The sequence below is a fragment of the Malurus melanocephalus genome, unplaced genomic scaffold (genome assembly GCF_030028575.1).
Source record: "Malurus melanocephalus ecotype Western Australia unplaced genomic scaffold, MMel_1.1 scaffold_310, whole genome shotgun sequence".
NCBI lineage: Eukaryota > Metazoa > Chordata > Aves > Passeriformes > Maluridae > Malurus > Malurus melanocephalus.
The window spans coordinates 17,497-37,748 of record NW_026623542.1 but is presented as its reverse complement, the minus strand read 5'-3'; the positions used below and the strand labels follow the sequence as shown (position 1 = coordinate 37,748).

General features: G+C 41.5%; 1 protein-coding gene across 1 annotated transcript in view; it reads right to left on the bottom strand.

The window, feature by feature from the left end:
* The window catches only part of LOC130580056 (protein kinase C-binding protein NELL1), a gene marked incomplete at its 5' end in the record, with an annotated part of 133,232 nt that extends 115,776 nt beyond the window's left edge, over positions 1–17,456 (bottom strand). The window contains one exon of the mRNA XM_057377318.1: positions 17,331–17,456. Coding sequence (XP_057233301.1) covers positions 17,331–17,456 — 126 coding nt within the window. The remainder of the gene's footprint in view (positions 1–17,330) is intronic.
* Positions 17,457–20,252: the final 2,796 nt, after the last annotated feature.

Genomic DNA, 20,252 nt, shown 5'->3' with positions numbered 1-20,252 from the left:
TAGGATAGGATAGGATAGGATAGGATAGGATAGGATAGGATAGGATAGGATAGGATAGGATAGGATAGGATAGGATAGGATAGGATAGGATAGGACAGGATAGGAACCTCAGGAGGAGGGTTAGAATGTTTCTCCAGAAAATGTGACAAAAGGCCAATAAGAGAGAATATGACAAATGAGAATCAAGTAAGGGTGGACTTGGAAAGAACAGTTTTCATGTTCACAAGAAACAACCTCCTCAAAACACGTGTACATATCACATGGCAATGCACTGGTTAAAATTTAATTCCAGCATGCATTCCAGGGAAGAGAAACAGCATTATACAGAGCATTCCCRTTCAGGAAAGGGAGCAATGATGCTGTTAGCTGAGCACAGATCTTCCTGCAGGACATGCTCAAAGCAGAAAGCACAATTTAGGGGTGGAACATCTRGCAGAGTCTGAATTTCACCCCTCTCTCTCATGAACTGACTGTAGGCTTGGTGACTGAGATATTTCTGTAAAGAARTGGTCACAAAGGTGTCATGCCAGTGAAAAGCTCATCTAATATAATGCAATTGTTTACCAACAGACAAGAATAGGGAAAGAGACTGAATTTGGAATATTTGAACCATTGGATAAAAACATCAGAGTCTAAGAGAAACCTGACACTTTTCACTGTTGGGTGACAGGCAAACATGATATGCAGGAGCACCACTGACATTTCAGGGCTAGCTTGCATGAACCAGCACTACAAAACAACCAAGAGASAATCTGAAAAGGGCTGCTGATAATCACAAACAAGGAATGGCTGAAACAAGTCTGATAAAAGCCCATTAGGAAAGTGATGTAAACTTACTGTAATGGGTTAAGCATCAGAAAGACAATCACTGTAAAAATTATTTGGAGGAAGGTGTCAGGAGGCAGCTGCCCAGACATGACCTTGACAGAATTTCATGGAATGAAAAGATCAGACTAATTAAACACARAATCACAGAACAAGCTGAGCTGGAAGGGATCCACAAGGATCATCAAAGCCCAACTCCTGGCTGTGCACAGCACCATTCCCAAGAATCCCACCCTGTGCCTCAGAGTGATGTCCAAACACTCTYTGAGCTCTGTCAGGTTTGGTGCTGTGCCCACTGCCCTGGGGTGCCTGTTCCAGTGCCCAACCACCCTCTGGGTGAAAAACCTTTCTTCAACATCCAACCCAAACCTCCCCTGTCACAAATTCAGGCCATTCCCTCGGGCACCTGTCATTTGTCACCAGAGAAAAACGAAGGCACACTTTACACATCAAAAACACTCCTGCTCTAGATACCATCCCTAACCCCTGCAAGGGCATTTTGTGTCTTCACTATTTCCTAGGACGCCCCTATTCAAAGAAAAGACAAGGTTCCTGGGTCCCCTGCCTGCTCCTGTCCCACAGTCCTGGGAAGGGAGGGAAGTGATGGAAGTATGGCTTGCACATAGTTTTGATCATGACTGTAATTTCAGTCCTTTTAACATCTCCCATTTAGAGCTCAAACCCAATTACCACCATTAACAATCGGTGCCTGGCGTGTCACTTGTGACACATGACAAATGTGTGAGTAACAGCAACACTGTCACAGTGAAAGGGGAATGTGTCTTTCCATCAGATCATGAGCTACGCCACACAAGTGCTGAAATCAGCACTAAATTASCATTGCAGTAATTAAATAACTCTTCCCATGGAAGACTCTGGAGCTTTTAGTTTTAACTTTTCCTTTAAAAACCTGCACAGAGACAGGGCCTGCAGCAYCACGGTGATCAATCCCCTGGAGAAAAGCTCCTGCCATGAATACAGATGGGATGGATGTCAGCAAACCCTCCACCTAATCTCCCTCTTGCAGCAACAGAAACGGGACCCTCRTGCAGAACAGCCCCTCCAATGCCACAGAAAGAGATCACTCAATTACTATGGTAAAAATTAAGAGCAATTTGAATAGTTAAATATTAATAGCTTAATTTGGAAGGAGAAAAAAGGATTTCTTCTGATACCAATTTGACCCTGCATCCTAGGTGGCAGCATGAAAAAGATGCCAGGTGAATAAAATTAGTGGAACAAAACAATTGCCTGCAGCCACAAATTGAATTTCAATGGGATGCCTCATGCTGCCACAACCCAAGGAAGTCATCCTGTGAGGCACACCTCACTGGATTCACACACCGCTCAGAAAATCAAGAGGACAGAAACACATTTCAAACATTTAATAAGAGGCGAGATAAGGTCAAGCAGAAATAAGCATACAGCTGAAAAATTACCCACATGCAGTATTGTTTCTTTTAACTCTCCTGCAGTGAGAAGAAAGCAATCTTTCTCAGGCAGAAAAGGCTTTTCTGATGCATGTTTGGCATCCTGAAAGGTGCTCACACTGGGACAGACGAGCGATATGTCACCAAATCCTGTCACCAGTGACCTTCCCAAYACTGGCACAACTGCTGTGCTTTCTAAGAGCTTTTGGAAAACACAAAACAGAAACAATCTTCAGCGCAGCTAACCCTGCGAGAGGCCTGAGTTACAATGCAGAGCTCGTAATTGAAAGCAAGAATTCCAGCAAGGACTGTGTCAAAGGCGTGGGGTTTGGGAAACAGCCCGGCACAGCTCAGCAGATCCCTGCTGGAGGAGTGACACTGAGAGAATAAAAGGAGAAAATAAGCTTTGGGAGATCCCTCCTTTTGACCAAAAACTGTGAGTAAATGACTATGGCATAACACAGAGAAAATGTGTCTCACGAATGGAGTGTGTTTGACATGACCAGGGGACAGCCTGAGACAAGGCTGCAGCATCCTGCAGTGAGGAGTCAGCTAAACAAGGCATCTTCTGAACCTCAGGGTTTCTGTGAAACTTCATCCCATCAGATGGAGAAGTGGCACATTTGGACTGGGTGAACCAATCCCTAATTCCAGACCCAAAGGAATTCCCATATATTGCTTCTAACATAAAGAACAGCGACAATCTTAGCTCATTATCCCATTTTTCATTCTTTCTCTGAACAATTGATGGGGAAGGTTCACATTGTAAGTTTATTCTCTTTGAAACACCTGCCTGGCATTATTACAGCCTGTGACTTTGTGTTGTAAGGTTTTCAAAACCCTTTGAAAAGGAAACACTATTTTATGATGTTCACAGAGTGCCATTTCTTGCTTGAGATGTCACAATATAGGCTGTAGTATAACAATAATAATAATGATAACGATAATGATAATAATAATAATAATGGCGGGGTTATTTTGGTTCTTTTTTCAGAACTGGCCATTAGGTACAGMAGGATTGTCACCTCATCTTGGACAGGCCTTTGCCATTTTCTGTGTAGGCTGGAAGGAATCACCACATCTTAGATCAATGCTGGCACGATAACCACTGGGCCAGGCACAGAAACAGAACAGGATTAAAAGATGATGAATAATAAATGAAACAAAGGCAATAAAGGAAAAAAAAAAAAAAAAAAAGAAACAGAACAGGATTAAAAGATGATGAATAATAAATGAAACAAAGGCAATAAAGGAAAAAAAAAAGAAAAAAACCCCAAACCTGAAAAACAGCAGAAGGAATAATATACAAATTATAGTATATATAAAATACTAGTTTCACTTGCCATTAGGAAAAGATACAGGAGGACAAATATGGAGTATGCCAATAGCACTAGATTCTCCAGAAAAAGCTAACAAAACCAAAAACCACTAATGAGTAACAAATGTAACTCAGTTCTGAAAGAAAAAACAGTTAATGTTGAGGCTCAGAAAGAATAAACTCAAATGAAAATTAACTGAGATTAGCTAGAATATATTTAACAGTGTTTTCTGTAAAGCCAGTAAGTGTATGCTTCTTATGATAAACAGAAGCATTTAATAAACAACAATGCATCTCTACAAGAAAAACTGTAATTCTTATGAAGTTTTTCATATTCTTTCCAGCTATTATAAAAGATGAGATAGCATTTAAATAGTGATGGAGAAGCAGGAGCATCATGGTCTGCACCAGATCACAAAAGTCAAGAAACTACAGAAAAAAATGGCGATGTCACATAACACAACACTGGAAACTGATTTCACTAAGTCTAAACTTTCCTGCCCTCCCGCTGCAGTTACATGCAGTGTAAGGATTATAATTTGAACAATTACAGCCAGAAAAGGAGAAAAAAAAAGAGAGAAGTTCACAAATATTAACCAGAGAAAAAAATGCTTGCAATAACGTTTTGTGTGCTATCTGTGCATGATTGTAAAACTAAGGCAACTGCTTCACAAAAACACTGAGTTTCTCAATACACTCTGGAAGTATCTTGAAGGATTCGACTGGAAACATCTTAGGACGATAATTACTATTATTGATGGTGGTGTTAAATACTCTGGGACTGTTAGTCTTCTTTAACTGAGGGTAGATTTAGATTGGAGATTAGGAACAAAACATTCCTGATGAGGATTGATTGAGACCCTGGCACACATTTCCCAGAGAAGCTGTGGCTGCCCCTGGATCCCTGGCAGTGCCCAAGGCCAGGCTGGATGGGGCTGGAGCACCCTGGGACAGTGGAAGGTGTCCCTGCCATGGCAGGGGGGGCACTGGATGATCTTTAAGGCATTTTCCAACACAAACTATTCTAAGATTCCTTGTTGCATCTGTCAGATTGGTTTAAATCACAGCAAGCTCACCTAATCTGATTAGATCACATATTTCATCATAACCTGACTGCCTTTTCAGATAATTCCACTTTTATCATCCTAAAGCAATCACATTTTTATGTTAAGCTTAAAATGTAAGGACATTGAAAATAATGTATTGTGGCCAATTGAAATKATACCAACAAATAGTGTTGAGGGATTTGAACAGATAGCAGCAATTATCCTCCTCTTTGTAGAGCATGGAAGTGATAAAAATGATTATTTTTTCAAGATCACTAYAATATTCATGTATCTACTTAACTTTCTTTCTTGGAAGGTCCCATTTGTTTTCTTTAGAATTGAATAAAAATATTTTAAAGACTATGATTATTCGGTAGTTATGAGAAAATTAATAGCAGCTATGACAAAGGTATGTAAAATGAGTAACTCAATGTGGAATTCTCTTACCCAGCATTAATAAAAAGGCTCACTTGCTTAGTGAAATTAAAGGGGAAAAAGATCAGAGTGGACAGACAGAAACAGTCATTTTACAGAATAGGTCTAACTGACAAAATACTTCAGGCAGTATTGAATTTAAGTCAAATAATATTCAAAATAGTAGCCCCTTAATGAACATGAATAGCACAAATCATCTTGCCAGCCAGAATTTAATTATGAAATTATTGATTCTTATGGTTCAGGGCACAAAATGATCATTAGCTGGAACCAAGGGAAGGGATTCCTTCTGTGATGTATTACAGTTGCAGTGTTTTCTCTGAAACAACCAACTCTGCTGACAGAGAATAAATGCTGGGTCAAYTGCAGGTCAGGATGCCAGGTTCTAATAAAAAGGCAATTCATTTTATCTGAAACAAAAGCCATGGCTTCCAGCTGCAGGAGGGCAGGTCAGATTGGGGATCAGTAAGAAATCCCTCGCTGTGAGAGTGGTGGGGCACTGGAACAGGCTGTGCACACAAACTGTGGCTGCCCTATCTCTGTGTCACCACCCAGGGTTTAATTCCAACAGCAGCAACGAGGAAAAGTGCAAAGGAACCTACAACAGCAGCACCCTACCTGATGGTGCAAAAACAGACCCCAGATTTGGGGARGGAAGAGTCCCTAGGTCTGTGGACTGTGAACTTTCTCTGAGGAATGGAATAAATGCAGTTCCCTGAGCATGGAGTGAACCAATCAAAAGTTTTTGTGAGTGGTTTAGCATGCCAGCCAGAGAAACAGGGAATGTGCTTTCCACACACTGAAATGGAGGGTTTGTGGGACTCTCAAAGAGTGCAGAGTGAAGTGAAAGTGAACTGAGCACACAGCACCAGCACATTCAGGAAAGAGTAACTTTATACACTTCGCTAGAACGGGACTGTATTTTGAATCTTTGCTTTATTGCAAAACCTTATTTGTGGCCTAATTTCAGCAGAGGCTGCAGCTCRGAACTGACAGGCACCAAGGAATCCGTGTGGAACCATCTCCAAAGATCAGAGGATTCCTCTGCCCCTTCGGGGAGCGCGTGYGCCTAAATATGCGCATTCCTAATTTCCCGTTCGGAGAGGAATTTGCTGTGTCAGATGTTCCACAGAACACCACTTCTAACATCTGTGCTGTTYTGAAAGCAAAAGGCCCACAACAAACCAGCCAAAAAGCAGCATAAAGGACAAATGTTGGTGGACTGCTCAGCATTACAAAAAATCGTGTTCATTAAACTTTACGAAACAGAACCCCCCATTAGGAGAAGCACAAAGCAGACCAAACCAAATCCCCAGGATTGGAAAAGATGCAAACTTTTCTTCTTCGTAAATAAATAGGAAAAATGCAATTTTCTTTTACAGGCTACGAAGCTGCCTCCCCATCGATGTCCTGATCCTTTGTTTGGCAGCTCTGTTTTCTGGCCCCTCCTGATATCAYCTGGCACTCCAGGAAAACCTTCCCCAAAACACCTGATTGTCTCAGTCCAGCAGCCTGAACTGCATTCTAAAAATTAACTTCTTTCAAAAATGAACTTTATTTGTAAATTCTGAAAATAAAAATCTAGGCACACAGAAGTTGCAACAGACTATTCTAATGAGAACACAATTAGCAAGGCTGTTTATTTATTTGGCCACCTCTGCCCCACTTCTCTGACGACAAAGAGTAAGAGCTATTTCTGTGAGAGTCATAAAAATCCCTAGTTTGAGCAATTATTACATGTGATCATGTAACAAAATGGGAAGTTTCATACTGGGAGGCAAAAAGCCTCCAGTAGAAAGCATGAAAATATTAACTACAAAGTGCTAGATCAAAGCACCTCATTCCCCCATCCCTGTGCTATTCCCAAAGGCTCTGTTTCTTCAGGACCAAGCTTGTCGCTGTCAGCTCCTCTACACCCTTCCAAATTATTTCACMAATATTTCAGAAAGGCATCACAGAGTTATGGTTATTGACTAATGTYTAGAAATACAGAAATAAATTTAGGAATCCTGGATATCTAGTTATCAGACACACTGACATTCACCTGCAGTATTACAAATACTATATCTTAATATCTTTGCTCATAAGCAGAACATAAAGGTTCTCCAAAACTAAAATCAGACTCTCCATAAAAAGACAAATTGCACTGCACACCTTCAGAGCCATTGGCACTCAGCCCCATCCCCTTAATGTACATTTTTTCTGCTGAAAAAAGCATTTTTGAACTTATCTGTGAACATGCAAAACCAGCAAAGCAAGAGTTGGACGACCTACAATGCATTTCTAAACAGTGCTTACACCAAACCCCAGCCACTTCAAACAAATTACAGATGTCCATCAYTGAAGCAGGGTCCTAAGGTCTTCTCAATATCTCAGATTGCTCAGAAGGTGATCCTTTGATCACCTGTACACAGTAATTGACACTCAGGAATCAATAGCTGTTAATAAAATATCAGCTTTCTCCCAGTCAATATGCACACAACTATGAAATATTCAGCACAGGTATAAAAAATGAGATCATGGCAAAATGAGGAGTGTTAATACACTATTCCATTGTGTAGAAAATGCAGATTTAGATTAAAAAGAGGAAAAAAAAACCTCAGACATGCTAAAGCCTTTGTCACACATATTTCTCACTGTCAGAAAAGCCCATCAGACATAAGCACCGTGAACTTCATGGAAAATTTTCTGTTCAGCTTAACAAGCTTTATAGAACTCCTTTGTTTCCTGAGTTAAAGCCTTACTCTGGCTATCATAAATGCAAGCAGCGAGCACAAAGATGCAATAACAGAGCAGCAAAGGGCTGCCCATTTCACAGCTCTGTCACCCCTAATTCTGCTCTCACCCACCACAGCACACTGCCTTCCAGGAGACACATGCTGGTCAAACACAAATAAATACGTTACAACTTCTTGGCCTTTCTAGAGGTCCAGTGACTGCACCCCAGATCATTTCCACCATTCCTTAAATTGGAGTCAYGGGGATTTGGCACTCCTAGGGAAAGAGTCTGGTTGGAACTGCATAGAGGTTTTTAAAAACACTTTTCTTTTGGTCTTTTTGGTTTTGCTTTTTTTTGTGAGTACAAGCCCACATTCCAAAATAAGGTTTATAAGTTGCCTGAAGCTTATTCTCTTGAGCAGTTCCATAATCTGGAGTACTACTTGACTCAAGACGTATATAGAAATTTGTGAATCCTGTACAGGTCATCTCTACTTGCTGGTACTGTAGTGGTTGCTGAAAAATCTCTTGGCTCCAATCCAACATTTGTTCCACAGACTTCCTTTTCTATTCCTCTGATAACTTCTGTAAGCATCTCCTTTTTTTTGTAAACCAAAAGAAAAATCATTTTGAAGTATTAATATAATACTTAATATAATTAATATTAATGTTGCTCCCTGACTGCTGGTCYGGAGCTCACGTGCAAAACCATCACTCGCTGCATCCCATCTTGTATGGAACAGTAAAAGATCGCAGCAATGTATGGAAAACTTGAACTTTACTGAACTTGAAGAGCCTTAAAAAAAATCTAGTAGCAATGTGCTCATTATTACTCAAATCAGACAAGCCACAGAATCCATGCSAGCACCAAAAGCAAACACTGACAGACATTCTGTACTTGGCCATTAGTCACCCAACAGCTCTTCTTTGTAGAGCTGAACAATATGTTTGGACAGAAAAAAAAAGGATATCAGGGCAAACAGAGAACTGCTGTCCACCAGGCCTTTGGAAGGAGGAACCAGCACAGCTTGGGACTCTGGGAATCAGCACAGGAGGATCAGGGCAYGTCTGTCTGTCTGTCTGTCTGGCCAACCTCACACACATTACACCTCCTCTAACCTGGGACCATTCTTCAGAACATCTTCCTTGAGACACAACAACAATCTCACAGTGAAAAAAAAACCTCTGTTAAACACACAACAATCTCACAGCAATCTCAGTGTGAAAGAAACCTCTGTAAAACACACAACAATCTCACAGCTCCATGCAAAAAGGTTTCTGTGAGACACCAGAAGTCTGGGGGCAAAGACCCAGAATATTTTCAAAACAAAACGTGAAGTTGTATGAAGAGAATCCACTTAGTTTATTGTTGTACAGCCCCAAAACTAGAAACAGGCCTTTAGGTTTCAGCTGAGAATAAAGCACACTCATGGAAAGGTATTTCAAGTATTAAAATGGAGTGCAAACAGGAAGGTCAAAGCGTTCTCTGTGTTCACTGAGAATAGGACAGGAGCTGATAGTCTTAAATCATAGCAAGGGAGATTTAAGAGAGTCATTAAGCAAACCTTTCTGAATGGCTGAGTAATGGGGACACACGCACAAAAAAGGGGATTAAAGTGTTTCCTTCATTGAAATTGTTTATGGTTTTTAAGAACAGGTAAGACACAGGACATTTCAGMATCCATGAATCCTGCCTTGAGGAGTGGTGAGTCTGATGCCCTTCTCCATGATTCAGTTACTCCCCTGATCAAGTAGCAGAGTTCCATTCCACGTTGGAAGAACAAAGAGTTTGTTACAAATCGTATTTAGAAACAGAACACAAATCAGGAAATTTTTCACTTGTTTGGACAAAGSAGATGACAAACCCTGGCTGTTAAATCTCCAAAGAGATCAGAACCTGAGCAAACCCTTTCCCAAAGGCAAGTTACACTCCTTGAGGCATTCACACTTAGTGTGGGAGAAGATTACTAAAACATGAGAGCTTCTTGCTTCCAGCCACTGGATCGATCCTGCAGCTGTGGTGTTTGTGAGACAGCATGGCCCCTCTCAGAAATTCATATGGGGGCTCTGTTTCTGTCCCTCACCTCACTGGCTGCTTGTAGAAATTGCTATGTTTAGGAATTGAGGATTCTTACACCATAAAAATGGRTTTAGTCCAATTTTATCAGAGTGAAATTCTGCTCAGGACAAATGCTGACCAGGAGCCAYGGCTTGTCCTTGATGTTTCTTTAGATGGACAGCTTCATTCATGGATCCTGAGTGAATATTAAATCAATAATATTACTTTTTAAGGCTAAGATGAATGCTTAAGTTTATGCATAAGCATRAACATACATAGGCAAAACAATTTAAAATATTGCATTCTTTGTGATAGCTTAAATAGCAGCACAAAAGGCCGCAGCTGAGAAATCACGTAAAAATGCTAATTATGCCTAAGTCAWGAAATACAACCATCAGCATGATTTGAGGTCAGCTGTTTAATTAATTTTAGTATTAATAAAGTTACAGAAAATCAATGTGTCAAAAGGACTTGAAAGGATTACCAACTGCTCTGGACAAATTAGCAACACTTCCACGCCTAGAGCACAGAAGATGTTTAATTAAACTATTTACCAGTGAGGAATTTAAATTACTGTAAATATTGCATTTTTAGTACTTTTTTTCCTCAGATTGAAAGCACTTAGGAGCAAATAAGATTCAGTTTTCTAATGCCATTTCTTTTTAAAGAAAGGAATGTAAAAGCAGTTGCAGCTCAACCCAGTAAAATGAAGTCAGAAACAAAAGAATGTAACACGGCATTTAAAATAGAGGACTGGGGAATGATTCAACTCCAAAGCAACAAAAGATGTTACAAAACTGCACAGAAGAAGGAAGGAGAGGATTCATAACATGAAGACCACGTGGTTACTTAGGGCTCATGCACACTGTGCTTCAATGAACTGCTATTGTTTCTGGTGAAAATGCCAATATCTATAAAAATAAACCTCACTGTTCACTGAATTCTCACTGCTCTGTGTTTTCCCCATATCTAATTTATCTGACTGCAATGCCTGTCACTGTCTCTSTGCCAGGCATGAATTCTGTGCCTCAGCTTCCCTTTTCCAAAAGAGCAATTAAACACTTCAGGCTCCGAGGGATGCATTGAGAGCTGCATTATCCGTGTTAGTACAGCATTCTCCGACACACAAAAGAACCAGCCTGTTTGGTCTTATCAAAAGCAGAGCTTCCCCAGGGCAATGGTGCAGCAGTTATCTCTCTGTGGGATTTATCTGAAGTAACGGGGTTTGWGTCAGAACCTGTGGGGCTGTCAGCCAACCCATGCAAAACTGCTCGGGTTTTTTTTGCTGGATGGATTTCACACACCCCCAGCCCTGTGCAGAGCAGGGAAATGCTCCYGGGTTTATAAGTTGCCTGAAGCTTATTCTCTTGAGCAGTTCCATGATCWGGAGTACTGCTTGACTCAAGACATATCTAGAAATCACCTGCAGCTGAACGCAGCCAGCGGAATCCCAGGGACTCGGAACAAACTCCTGCACTGCCAGGCACCTCACAAGAAACATTTCCCATCCCAGGCTGCTGACTGCAGCTCAAAGAGTCCTGCTGAACACCAGGAGCCCTGCCTTACAGGGATTCCATCAAAGGAGAGATCAGTGAGAAAATGTTTGGGGTTTTTTGCTGAGTTAACACAAACAAGGTGTCATCCGTTCAGGTTGGCTTATGGCCAGTTTCCAGTTATGCCTGAGTTTTATCCTGAAGAGSGGCAGAGGAGAAAGCACACACAGGTCACCAGGAGGCTCCCAGAAAGGTCATGGGCTGTCTTCAGCACAGTGGGGTCCAAAGAAGGGAACAAATACTGGTGCCAAGCAGAACTGGGGGGTGCAGACTGACCTGAGATCCTCAGTCCCAGACACACCTCAGGGGCTGAACATGTGACACCTCATCTATAAACACAACTGAGACCCAACCCCATCGGTATTCTCATCATTTTTCTGAAAAGTTTGGCCAGTTTGCTGATGCCACCAAGCTGAGTGGAAGGGATGCCATGGCAGGCACCTTGRAAYRTCASAGAGTTCAACAAGGCCAAGTGCARYRTCCTRCACCYGGGTCAGGGCACTCCCAARCACAAACACATCCCCTCTGAGCAGAGAATGGACTGGGAGCAGCCTGCAGCACCAGGATTTGGGTGTTTTGGCAGAGGAGAAGCTCAGCACAATCCAGCAATGTGTGCTGGCAGCCCAGAAAGCCCAAAAACACATCCTGGGCTGCATCAAAAGCAGCAACCCTATACTCTGCCCTGGTGAGACCCACCCTGGAGCACTGCAGCCAGCWCTGGAGCCCTCATGGACCAAATGGAGAGTCCAGAAAAGGCCATGGAGATGCTCAGAGGCTGCAGAACCTCTCTCATGAAGACAGGCTGAGAGAGCTGAGGTTGTTCAAGCCTGGAGAAGGTTCCAGAGAGACCTTCCAGCACCTTCCAGTGCCTAAAAAGGGCCTGTAAGGAAACTGGAAAGAGACTTTTTACAGGGACACATAGTGGCAGAAAAAGGGCCAAGAGCTAAAAATCTGAAAGAGGGAAGGTTTAGATTCAAGATTAGGAGGAAACTCTTCCCTGTGAGGGTGGGGAGGCCCTGGCACAGATGCCCAGAGAAGCTGTGGCTGCCCCTGGATCCCTGGGAGTGTCCAGGGCCAGGTTGGATGGAGCTCTGGCAGCCTGGGATAATGGAACTGTCCCTGCCCATGGCAGGGGAAGGTGGAACTGGATGTTCTTTAATGTCCTTTAGAACCCAAACCATTCTGTGATTCTGCAAACRCTAATTCAGTTCACCAAGAAGAAAGAGTGGAAAGGAAGGTCAGTGGATCAGATTACAGAAACAGCACTACCTTTTTCAAAGAGAGGCCCTAATATCAATTTTCTGCCTAAAAGCTCTGTCCAGGTGTTTTACAAACACGCRGCGATTTGGGATGTGAGGCCAGGAACGCGTCCTTTGGGATTGCCATCTCACTGAAAGGGGGAAACTGGCATTATTAGTATTATTATGGGGTCAGCCACAGCACCTCGAACATGACAGGTAAACCCCAGCAACAAAAACACAAAGGCATCAATTTTAGCAACAGCAAACAATTTGAACATTTGTTCTCACCAGAGCAGGATATTTCTACAGCTGAGCTGCCTTTCATCAACAGGGGAAGGGAAGAAGGGAAGAGCAGGAGAAGGGGTTTCTGACTTTCTCCCCTTGAAAATCAGATTTCTTGGAACTCTTATGTTATTCTGTGCTTTAGGCTGCAGAAGGGCTTGCTCTGCAAAGTGCATCACATTCAAAACTGAATGCTTCTCCAGAAACCACACAGGATGGAAGYGAAGGGGTTTACGGGATAACCTGGAAAAATCATCAGATTTTCTTACTTCCTCTTCACTACCCATACTGTAAATCAATTTGGAATATAAACTCAAGACTAAGATTTATATTCTAAACTTCTTCTAAATAATATCTTTCTATTCTATRACTTCTAATAACATATTTCTGTGTAACATGAACTTTTTCACTGATTAGAATACTGAACTACATGTTTTGAAAATACTTCCTGTTTCTGTGGTAGATAATGGCTTGCTTTTTGCAAGGTCTTCAAACTTTATTACATGAGTGAATATCTGTAGGAAATTTAAAAAAAAAAAGCCAAAAAAAGCCAAAAAAAACCCCAAACCAAACAAAATACAGCATTCAAGCCCAGTGTTGACTACACAAAAAGAACATTTTTTTTTAACACCTCTGCAGGATTTGAGGAAGCTTTCAGTGTTCCACGCAGCCCCAAGGAGAACATTGCAAAATCAGTGACTGTGTTTTAAATGGTTGCCACGGGTGTGGCACGGGCCAGAAATCTTTGTCSTGACCATGGTGATTGTCTTTGTAGAAAATGCCAACACTATGAAGAGATGAAACCTACCCACACTGTTTTCTCTTTGTATTAGCATGATACACGTGGTCATTACAGGTAACTTAAAGCTTCAAGATGAAAAGGCATTTGCATCCTCGATTGAATGGCAGTGACATATAGAAACTGCATATTCCAGTCTCAAACTACAGGAAAACATACATGTGAATCTTCAAAATCATACCAGAGAACAGATGMAGCCCATCAAAAATAAAACTGTTATATTTTTATGATGTAATTTATAATCAAAAGCATAAAMCGAAATAATGCACTCCTGAAGCAARCTCMCAAACTGCTGTGTTAGAAGAAAGCAACCCAAGAGAACTTCTTTTTCCATGAGCAACCAGGGTAAAAACCCGTGGAAATCCATCAAATGCTTTAAATCAGTAGATTGCAGCAAATGAGAACATCTGGAGCAGCAAATCTTGCTGCCAGTTTGGGAATGGACAAGGCTGTGATTTACCAGAGAGCAGATAAACAACCTGCCAGTGTCACAGGAAGAGACTGAAAAGCAGGCTCCTATTCAAGGTAACTTTTCTTAAYAAAACCACCTTTCACTCAACAACTTCATTAACATTCAGAGCACAAAGCTCCAGGAACAGGCAAGCAGAGAGACATTAATGTACCTTTCTTGGGGAACACAGGTTGGAGTTATTACCAGGCTGAATAATCTGTCACAGAACACCTCAACATCTCAGGTCTTTTGCTTATGTGAGACTGAACACTGATTATTTATTAAAATACTCACCACTAGGTTTTAAATCRTAGCTGAGAGTTTAATATAACTGCAGACTTCACCCAGAATATTGTTTTAGTCACTCTGTCCCTATGAGTGCATTTTCTATGCAATCAGCACATCTTCCAACACAGCAGCTTCTTACTGATAACCACTGAAGTTCCTGCTTCACAGTTGGAAACTATTATCCAAAAATTGTTCAGGGAAAAATAACTTTCAGCAATGTCAAACCAGTACAAATTAGTTTAATTTCATTAAGATGTAGTGTTTTAAAGAAAACACTGGAAGCAGCACATTTAAAATTCAGCAACATCCAAATGAATTTCATTTTGCTCAATCCAAACTGACACAGTGTTTCACTAGTCACTCCATTCCTTTTTATAAAGATTAAACCCCCTCAAATCAAACTGAAACGTTCTTTTCAGCTTAAAAATTGTTCCTGATTTACGCCTTCCACATGAAAGTGCTTTCCACCTTTTGAAAGCTGCCAGAGCTGGGGGATCAGTCACCACAGGCACAGCAGACAGAATCTGCCCAACTGCATGAGATCTTGTCCCTTGATGAATCAGATCCAGGCTTCCCAAAACATGAAACCCCCTGCTCTGTGGAATAACCCTGCTTTAGGGTCAACAGTGTCTATAAAATACATGAATGTGCCTTAAGTGCTTACATGTGAAACTTCATCTTTATCCTGAACCCCTCAGGCACAATTTTAACCAGAACACCCGACCCATCTCAGGCTCTCAGATTAATCTTTAAATCCATGGTTCAGCAACAAGAAAATTTACCATCAATTTTGTTTGAATAAAGAGCAACAAAGTTTTAAAAACCTGAGTAATAGCTACAGTCCATTGTGYCTGGTAAACATTTGGTGTCAGTATAAGGGGAAATTAAGGAAGTATTTGCTGCCTGTTTCTTTTTATTGCTTTTTTTTAATCATTGCTGTTACTACTCCTAGTCTGTATAAGCATAATGCGAAATACAAAGACAGGATTAGTGTTTCTATTGCACAGTTATTAATTTTAACTACATTTAGCATTATAACAAACAATTATTTCCAGATAAAACAGGGAATGAATTGAGTTTCTCCTGATCTATGCAAAGCACTTTCTCTGCTTTTTAACTACGATGTCAAAAATGAACTGTTTTTTTCCAAGACAATAAACCTGCAAGAAATAACTGTCTTCCCCATCCTATTATTTGTTCTTAGACCTGCTTTGGATTTTTTGTGTGCACGCATTTTAAGTGAATGTTCCCCCATTACTGTCAAACAACTCACCTTGCTACTTCACACTTTTTTAGTACATCACAAATACCTTCCTTTCTACAACCTTTGCAAGTCTAATGACAGTGCCTCGCTGGRAAGAAAGGCACATCAGGAAATTAGTAGTGCATATATGGAAGAGCAAGAGTCAGATTATCAAAACCACTCTCCCCATTGCTGTGCAGGCTGATCCCTCACACAGCGCAGAATTTAAGGTCTGAATCTGTCCTGTCAGATTGCAAAAGRTCAAGAAAAACTGCAAAGAGMCWGATTATACAGAAATAATGAYTCTTTGGGMAAAATCAAAATCAKCTTCCTTATAGCGATTTGGTATTTRTCTCTCTCATGAGTTGGGCAGGACTTCCCTACAGTTTTATAAATTACATAATATTAGCTCAAAGAGATGCTGTCATCATCAAAGTCAACATTTCTAGGACCTTCCCTAAGGATAACATGCACTACAATGCAGTTAATCCAGGCTGGAAATCATTCTCACCCTGAATACTCCTGTGCCATCTTTCCACTTTGGGGACAGCTCACTCAATGCCATTCTAAACCTGGTATTATGTTGGACTGGCTTATATCCATTGCAATAAACCCCCTGGCTATTTTCCTCCTCTGCATGACAGGTGCACCATCAAAATAATCCCCAGATCAGACTTTCTGGAGCATTGTGATTGAAAGATGTTACCCAGCTCGGCAGAGCTGGGATGAGGAGTCCAGCAGCTTCCACATTTTTCTGAAAATTTTTCTGCGAATGCCCTTTAAAAACCCCTTAAATGGAATGAGACCCTACCTATCCTCCATTAAGAATTTTCAGATCTCATTTTGCAGATGGATATATTTAAAAAATAACCAGTTTTTGTCTAATGCTGTCACACCTTCTTTTCTAAACATGTCATAGCTCTCGAGACATTAATTCCCAGTGTTAACATTTTTCAAGCCACCTACAACAGCTGGATTTGAGAACTTTATACTAATTTCAGTTTTCCTTTYGCAGATTTGTGAGCAGAAAGTTCTGGGCAGAAAGCTTCTCCTGGGCAATTTCTCACATCTCAATTCACTGACCAGTTGTAGACCACAGCTGATAGTCACTGTTTCTCACACAGAACATGTGTGATCCGATCTCAGCCTCTGCCCTGGCACAGAAGGCAGATGTGGCACACGAAAGGACTGTGTTTTGGTTGGCAGAAGCCCTCAGTGGGCACACCACAGGCCTTCACCCACCTCCCAAATTAATCCCAAAGCACCCACACAAGGGAAAGGCACTTCCTACCCCATTTATCCACCCCGCTTGTGCTGAACTTTCACGCCAGCAAACGCATACCAGACTGTAGCTGTTACTCAGCTTGTAAGATTTTGTTTCTCTCGAAAGAGAGAATTAATCCCAAATTAATCCCAAAGCACCCACACAGGGGAAAGGCACTTCCTACCCCATTTATCCACCCCGCTTGTGCCGAAATTTCACGCCGGCAAACGCACACCAGACTGTAGCTGTTACTCAGGCTTGTAAGATTTTGTTTCTCTCTATTCCAACAAAACAGATGTGGCTTTAGGGGGCAGTGGGAAGGCAAGTAAGGCACAGAGGGCACGGAGTGGCATCGCTGGGGCTGTGCTGGGTGCTCACCTGTGCAGGAGAAGTCGTCGACRCGGACGTAGCCCGCGACGCAGTCGCAGCGGTAGGACCCCGGCAGGTTCACGCACACCGTGTTGGCGTGGCAGTAGTGCATCTTGGCTGCACACTCRTCGATGTCTGCAGGGRGAAAACGACCASGAAAGTTACAAATGGGTTTGGTGAAATGAATCAGGTGGCATCACAAAAAATAAATTGCATTTACAGCTCCAAAGGCAATCTGTTTGAATAGTAGTGCTAAAAAACAAGGGAAATTCAGTCAGGTTAAAACTCCCGTATTATAGCAGTGTGTTCCTTTCCACCGCTCCTCGTGAAACACTATTTCCTTTTTAATTCTGGAAAAGTAAACACATACATTTTGGGGGGTAGGGTTGCAATGTTAAAAACTAAAAAAACTGACAGTTTTCAAACATGTAAAACGGTGTCAAAGTGAGCAGTACTGAAAATGCCAACTCTTACAGGCACAGGGACTGTGCACAGCATGACAGSAGCTGCAGGGCTGGTGAGGAGTGGCACAGCAGAGTTTGCCAGSAGCACACAGGAGTAGATTCCACTGCCTGTACTCCACCCCTTGGGACTCACCCAAGAGCTTTGGCACTGCCAAAACTGTCCCTGACTCACAGCTCTGCTGCAGAATCACTGGACAAGGTTCTGTGCCACACACAGGGGACTGAACCAGCCACCTAAGCCCCTTCCACTGATAGCACCATGTCAAAGCAGAAAAAAAAAAGATTAAGGAGCAGCAAAAAATTGACCCCATGTCCCTGCTTAAGCAATCTCTATTGCTGCTGCAAATCCAAAATCCAAAACTGTTTTCACAGCAGACACTCAAACCTATCATTTACTTGCCTAAGTATCTCAAAGCTCTGAGATATTGTAAACTGCAAAATCTTCCCCCTCCCTTCCCCACAAAACCAGACATTATACCAAAGAATTTTCCTTATTTTTTTCTCAGCAGGATAGATTTTCTGCTTAGTGGCACAGATTTTACATGAAGTAATTCATGGTTTCAAAATATTAATTCTAGCGTTGCACACATCCGACACAAAGAGAGATGAATCAGAGATGTTTTATCCCTCTGTTCCTTTCTGTTATTGATTGCCCACACTCTGGGAAGGTACCAATTGAGTCCTGGGCTTGTGGAGTAGCATGAGCTGCTCACCCCAGCTCCTGGTTACCCAAATTCAGATTTCTAGTTTAACCTGCCCAGACTCTGACAGCAGTGGTTGAGCGTCAGCCCATTTTCCAAGCTTTGAAAATGGAACACATGCCAGCCACACTCACACTTCCCACATCACACACCTCTGTCCTGCAGGAGCCACCAGCTAAATCTCCTCGTGCTGGTCAGCAAACAGCTGTCAGTTGGCAGAAATTGCCAAGTGCTGCCAGCTTGGGATGATTAGAAATGATGGCCCGCGAGCAGAACACTTTGTGAACCACTAAAAACACCTGAAACTACCTCATTGCTGCATTTCTCTTGGTTCAGTCACAGCACCACTTRACGAAGTGAATTTTAAAAAGCCAGRAGCATCAGTATATGAAAGATAAAAGCCAGGAAAAATCCTCCCACACGTCTTGTTATCACACCACGGAGTGCTCGAGCCACTTGGGAAACACTCAGGTGTTGACGGGTGTTCACACTGATCTGCTTGCAGACTATTTTTAATAGACTTCTGGAGCATAGCTTTGAGGAGTTTTGTTCTTGCATATCTAATAATTTTTCAGCATAAAAGGAAAAGGAATGAAAAGATGTCTGCAAAGAAAGCGAGAATGTCAAAACAGCAACCAATTCACCTGAAAATTAACCTTATGCACTACCCTTCATCTCCAGCTCTCTCACTGTGCTTCTCTTTCTTCCCCCAAGGGGAAGAGAGAGGATTAAAAGTCTCAAAGGTGAAGGAATCTGAACTTTGATTCRTTGCAAGAAAGGCCTAGATCACTGTAACAAAAAATATGAGAATACCCAGAGATAAAAAGAAAATTCACAGCCTATATGAAAATACTGCCATGGGAGAATATCTCAAAAGGAGACTAAGGACTTCAAGTGATGACTTGACTATAAATAGAAGAAYTGAGAAAAACTGGCACTGGGTTGCTGCTGCAGAAGTTCCAGAACCCAGGAAGAAAAAGCCTGGGCCTAACAAAGGAAGGAGAAATAAAAAAAAATCAGTCTCTTCAAGCTTTGTTCATTTATTTAACTGTCATTGCAATCTTTAAGGGTTGCATTTTCCATAAACCCTTTCAGCATTTCAGATTTACTTTTACCTTTGCATTATTACCCTTCTRCTAATACATACATTTTCTTCAGAGAGAATAATATTGAGAGGTCAAAACTGGCAACAGAATTTTGTTATTAAAGCCCGTAGGGCAACACTAAATCTGTTGYTCTGGACCACAATCCTACAAATTCTTGCAAAAGGTTAGGTATTCATCACAAAAAGCTTTGGGTTTTTACTTAATATTGTTAGAATAAAATCCACAAAGCACACAGTGGTATCTATCAGCTCAGCTGTAATGGAACTCAAATTGTGATTCATGTGTATGGATCGCTTGTCGCATTTGAAATATTAAAGCTCATCTTCCAGTGGTCTTTTGAGGTGACAAAAATACATGATTTATGTTTCTCTCTAGGCTGGTGGAGTAGTTTGTTTTTCTTTTAAAAAGGTGTATGTACAGTCTTTAAAATGAGGATTGACATGGCACAATTATCACACACATATCCCCAGCTCCCATCTCTGTAAAGCCCCAGAGACTTTTGGGCTGCAGCTCCAGCAAGGGCTGCTGTGTGACAGCAAACTGTGACGTGTTCCAGAGAACTAACAGATTGAATATCTTTATCAGAAACATTCTATCTCCCAAATATCACTTTCTGATTGGGGAGCATGTTTTACCAAACTAAATTTGAATTTTTGGGAA